Genomic DNA, 6,017 nt, shown 5'->3' on the forward strand with positions numbered 1-6,017 from the left:
CTAAAGGGTTAATGACATCTTATGCAAACTAACGAGATAGGGCTATTTGGCTAATTTTGTTTACTAGGGGATATTTGAACACGTACACCGATGACGTTTAATATCACATTCTATTAATGGAAATTTTTCGCAAAGAATATATAATTGTTATCCTGCATGTTAAAAATAATTTATAAATTTCATCCAACATAGTGGTATTTTGGTAATTTGACTTGCCAAATTCCTTGGCGATGTAGCATGATACCGTGTACCATTTTTTAGCTAAATTGTCTTTTCAGATAGTTATTTGATTGTACTTCAAGGATCAATTTATAAATTTATCTATCATATGTTTGTACACACTTAAGCACAAGAAGGTGGAATTGGTGCTTCGTTTATTCATATTAAATCAATGACATTTAATATCACATTGTATTAATTAAAACTTCTTCCTAAACACAATGTAATTAATGTCCACCACGTTAAAAGTATGTTATAAATTTCGACCAACATAAGGTTATTTTGTTAATTTGACTGGGCATATGCCAAGGCAATGTATGATGATACCATGTATTATATTTGACATAAATTGTCGAATAGGGTAATTATTTGATTATAATTTAAGGATCAATTGATAAATTTATGCATTCGTCTATTTGCACACAGTTAAACACAAGAAGGTTGAATTGATGGTATATTTATCTATAATAAAGTATATGATCGTGCCACATGTTAGAACTGTTATTACTTAAATATAGTTACATTAGACCAATTCTATTACTTTATTTTAATTTCTGATTTGTCTCTAACTTGTCACACTCCCGTAAATATTTATGACTATCTTTTAACTTCTAGTTTCGTTCCAACTTATTACTCTCCCATAACTATTCATAGCTGTCTTTTAGCTCATTTTTTAGTAAGGGTGGTCTAGTTGTCAAATTTTATTATGGTCAACGGATAGCCTATTTGTCTAGCCTATAGTTAGTCTATCGTTGGTATAAATATAGATATCAAATATAAAGTACGACGACCTAAGTAATGCAATAATTTTTTTCTTAGCCTAAGATTTTTTAAATGTAAAAATCTGTGTTTATGACTTCTTATCTTTGCTTTAATTTCTGCATCCGATGCTTTAAAAGTTTCGATGTCATTGTACTCAGTTTAAAGGAATATTCATCTACTTCAAAGAGGAAAGAACCTACTGAATCACATTATTCAAATTTTGTTTCATTGCGTTGACTCTATTAGATTTTTACACAATAGCTTTGCATTCTTGCTTACTGACTAAACATTCTTCTATTTAAAGTTTACTTACGTTTAAAAGACAGACCAAAAGTCAATTATTGACATACTATATGCGCAGCCAAGTACTTCTTTATCACCGTACTTAGAATGATCGATACTACTTAATTAAAAAAATTAACCAAAGTCAAGAATGTGATAATTAGATATGATCATTCTAATGATATTGATCATTCATGTGGACGTCACATATATGCTAGCAATGGGCTAGATGGCAGAAACTATGGGTACGCTATAGGTATTTTCACAATGTATAAGACTTTGTCAATAAATCAGCCTGAGGATCTAGAAAAGCTATAATTTAAGAACAACATGCATATTAAGTAAGGCAAAGACAATTTTTGAGGATAACTCTAAACAAATCCAAAGGTTTTGAATGAGCTTGAATTTAATATAATCAGTTTTAGTTGAGTTTTAAATGCATTGATTGACCCATTTAGTGTTGTTGTGTTGTATTTATTATTTTAACTCATTTAACTCATTATATACAATTTGTTTATGACTAGCCAACCCACTCTATTTATAATCAGAATAACTGTTAATTTATCACTCAAGTAACATGCTTTCCACTTTTTGATTTGTATGATCAAATCTCAAATTATTTACTGTTTTATAAGGCTTCAGACTAAGATCATGTTTTCCTAAAGTTGCATGTCAAGGCTCATGATAATCAAGTAGCTCGAGCTCAGCTCAAAAGTAAAGGCACTAGCTTAAATATTAAAATGCATCATTTTGAGTCAAGCTTGAGCATAAACAGACTCGCTCGGGTCAATTAAGATCAAATTGATTTATATATTATACTAATGTATTACGTATAGAATTGGATTATTAGATTATGATCTGCAACGAAAATTGAATTGGCCTTAAACTTAGATCTGCTTGAATCATTTAAGGTTCCTTATAGCTCGAATTAGACAAGATTTGAATTCTATCAAGCCAAGGTTGTATATAACTTTTGGGCTCAAAATTGGTCTAACCTTTAAGGACACTAAAACCACACACTTTGACACTAATTTTACTTGTATTGGTGACCCAAGAGCAATACCCCAAGATCACACCCACGAGCCCAAGGCGTTCGAGAAAGACTTATAATTAGATGGAGTGAAAAACCAATTGCATCTAGTGCACAGATTGCAATTGGGGCAAATATATAAACTATCAAAAGCTAAATAGTGATCACTGTAGTCCAACTTTTAGATGATAGATATGAAAGTATTGTGGACTAATACTTCGGGGGAGAATATTTTATGAACCTTTGGCCGATGATCGTACGTCGCCGCATGAAGTAATGCTCGACCTTTTGGATTTCTTGGCTAAACTAGCTCTACCTTAAATGAAATAGATCAGTTGTCAAATTTGATACTAAAAGTATCTGTTTCACTGTACATAAAAATGACAATAACTTTAATATTTATATATGTAGGTTAACGAATAACACGCTAATCTTATCAGTATTTACATATGTAAAATACTGAACCTATTAGCGATTTATTTAAATTTTTCAGATAAAACACTCATAGATTTAGCTAAGCCTACCTTAGATTTTTTATTATTATCATACAATAAAACACTAATCAGATCAGCGTCTTATATATAAAAGGAAGACAGCGAACTTATTAGCATTTCTTTCTTAAATAAAATATTGATAAATTCAGTGCATTACAGACAGTTATAGTAAATTGACTTCTTTTGGTTTTAAATTTGAGGGGTAATTTAATTCGGTAAAAAAAAGTTTAGAAGATAATTTATTTGGTAAAAAACTCGACCTTTTTTGTACTTCAAAACTTTTTATACTACTATGTTATTTAGTGAACGATGTTGATATCAATGATTCAGCCAATAGCTGAAGAATGATTATTAACATTAACCTTATCTGAATGTACCTGTAGAGTTGGATCTCAGCAGTTGCTGAAATCAATAATTATCTCTGAATTTGAATACAAATATAAAAATTGATGCAAACTTTCTTCTTCTCCATTTGTGCCCAGTTAATTTCATCAGCTCTACCATGTTAATCATCTCACAAGAAAATAAACAGTAGTTTAAATAGAGAACTGGCAAACAGTACTGGGTCGTATACAATATTTACAAGAGGACAACTTGTTAAACTTATTAAACGATGATATGTGGTGTACATGTACATAGCTTGCAAAAGTTCTCTCCTCCCTCTCTATGTATAGTTATTTATTATATTGACTTATTCTCAAGTCTCTATGCTTGTACCCAATAGTTTATAAGATTGATTACATCATTAGTTACCTTTTAAATCGGGCAACTACCTACCTAAACATGCAATGGCCATACCACCATTAGGAGATGAACATGTTAAACTTGCCACCTGTTTTGGGACTTAATCATAACTCCTCAAGAAACTCTATATAATCCCAAGCCTACACTCTAATCAATAGTACAAGCAGCTATGGCATCATTCCATTCGGTAGTTCTTCTCCTGTTTATTTGTGTCTTGTGGGCTTATCCGCTAAGCTCTCTTGCGACACCAAATGAAGTTGCCATGACCAAGATGCATGAGCAGTGGATGATCGAGTATGGGCGATCCTACGCAAGCTTAGAGGAGAAGAAAGAGCGTTACGAGGTGTTCAAGAGAAACGTAAACTACATCGAAGCTTCAAATGCTGCAGTACCAGGACGCTCCTACACCCTCGGAGTAAATCAATATGCCGATCTCACGAACGAGGAGTTCTTAGTCACTCACGCCAGGTTTACTAACCTAAGTCCCTCGTTCCTGGCTACTCGCGTCGGCTCTATTGATGATGGCCGTAATGATGGAAAGCCGTCTACGCCATTCTTGTATGAAAACTTCACATCGGCGCCTAAAAGTATTGACTGGAGGTCGCTGGGTGCAGTAAATGAGATTAAGGACCAACTCGAATGCGGTGAGTAGACTGACAAATCTTGATTTGCAGTTTGTTTCAGAAACATTATTTAGTTTTGTCTCAGTCGACCTTTAACTTAGTAATCTAAGTTGCTCTCTTGTGGGACTTATTTCTTTTGTTCAAAGAAATAGCTTCTACCTATTTAATATTCTCAATTCAAAAGATATATTTGGTAAAGATTTATATTCGAAAATAGACACTATCATCTGCTCACCAACATAGACAAAGGCAATATTATGATTAGCCAAAGTAGACAATTACATTGTCCATTAATTTAGAACTCATATAGTTCACGTATCTAATTTGTTGTTACAAGGCGTTCATCTAAAACTGATGTTATAAAACTTTTGTGTAGCTGGGTATTATCGACCTTTAATTTGACTGTCCGACTAGATTAAACCTTAATTTTCTTACAACTTTTCTTTTTGTTGTTAATTGTTGCCTTTTATCAATTAAGCAATTAATGGTTTAACAATCTAAGACATATATGGGGTAAATAAATACATACCTACATAGATTCACTGATAAAGAAATTACGTACACAGGTTATACATTATTTGGTTGGAAAATTTATGCTAATACTTTAACAAATGAAAAATATATGTATAGGATCTTGCTGGGCATTCTCTGCAGTAGCAGCGATTGAAGGAATAACCAAAATAAAGAAAGGGATACTACTACCATTATCTGAACAACAGCTAGTGGATTGTGACAAATCTTGCTATGGATGCGATGGCTGCTATATGGACTATGCTTTCTCCTACGTCATTTCAAACGGAGGCATCACAACCTCGTCTGATTACCCATACAACGGAGTGCAGGGTGAATGCATTGCTGGCAAACAAGAAAACCATGCAGCAACCATTAGTGGGTTTCATGATGTACCAGCCAATAATGAAGTGCTTCTCATGAACGCAGTTGCTAATCAGCCAGTATCAGTTGCCATTGATGCTAGCGGATATAGCTTCCAATTCTACGAGAGCGGTGTCTTCAAAGGCCCTTGCAGCACTAAACTAAACCATGGTGTTGCTGTTGTTGGCTATGGAGTAGATGCTTCAGGAACTAAATACTGGATAGTGAGGAACTCATGGGGCAAATTGTGGGGTTCGGCGGGATACATACTAATGCAAAAGGACATTAAAAGCCCAAAAGGATTGTGTGGCATTGCTATGACGGCATCTTATCCTACCGTGTGAGAAGAAAATGGTTTACTCCTCCTACCTGATATTCTTACTTTGCCGCAATACGACTGTGTCTTGTTAAAGGTCATGATAAGTACGTGAGCGCATATGTTGTTTTTGATATAGATAGTGGCATGTTAGACATTTATATCCTGAATGGTTCCGACGTAAAAATTGTGATCCTACACTGTGTAAATAGTTATCTCGCTTGAATAAGATGTGGCAAGAAGGATTTAGGGAAGATTGATTTACTGGTAAGAAGGCTCACTAATTATATTACTATCTACTTTACCAATATTCTTCTTCATTAACTAGTTAGTTATATTATTGAAATTATGAGATGGTGACTGAACCTGACCCTACAAAATTGTTGCAATGGCTCCCAGAGGCATTAGGAATATTTGAGATTCCTAATTTGTAGAATTCCTACTTGGGGGTTTTCTATTTCCTTTAGTGATGTTTTCCTTTGGATAATTGTATTCTGCCATTAGGAAAACAAAACCCACCTTATGTTGTTAATCCAAAACCTAAAAACTCTACTCCCTAAATGAAAGCCTATAATTATGCGAGACGGTTAGTACATTAAGTTGTAAAAGCAACAACCTATGGGAGATCTAGTAAGAGGTCGCAATGCAAATACAGATAACGTGAGTCTCGTAGA

The 6,017-nt window shown here is 33.7% G+C and overlaps 1 protein-coding gene across 1 annotated transcript; it reads left to right on the plus strand.

Moving 5' to 3' along the window:
* Positions 1-3,592: 3,592 nt before the first annotated feature.
* On the plus strand, positions 3,593-5,597 carry LOC140789432 (senescence-specific cysteine protease SAG12-like). The gene is made up of 2 exons (XM_073139134.1): positions 3,593-4,175; positions 4,785-5,597. The coding sequence occupies exons 1-2, from the start codon at positions 3,701-3,703 to the stop codon at positions 5,369-5,371; spliced, it is 1,062 nt and encodes a 353-aa protein (XP_072995235.1). The 5' UTR covers positions 3,593-3,700; the 3' UTR covers positions 5,372-5,597.
* Positions 5,598-6,017: the final 420 nt, after the last annotated feature.

This window comes from Typha latifolia, chromosome 5, assembly GCF_019914945.1.
Source record: "Typha latifolia isolate L0001 chromosome 5, TyphaL0001v2, whole genome shotgun sequence".
NCBI classification, from domain to species: Eukaryota; Viridiplantae; Streptophyta; class Magnoliopsida; order Poales; family Typhaceae; genus Typha; species Typha latifolia.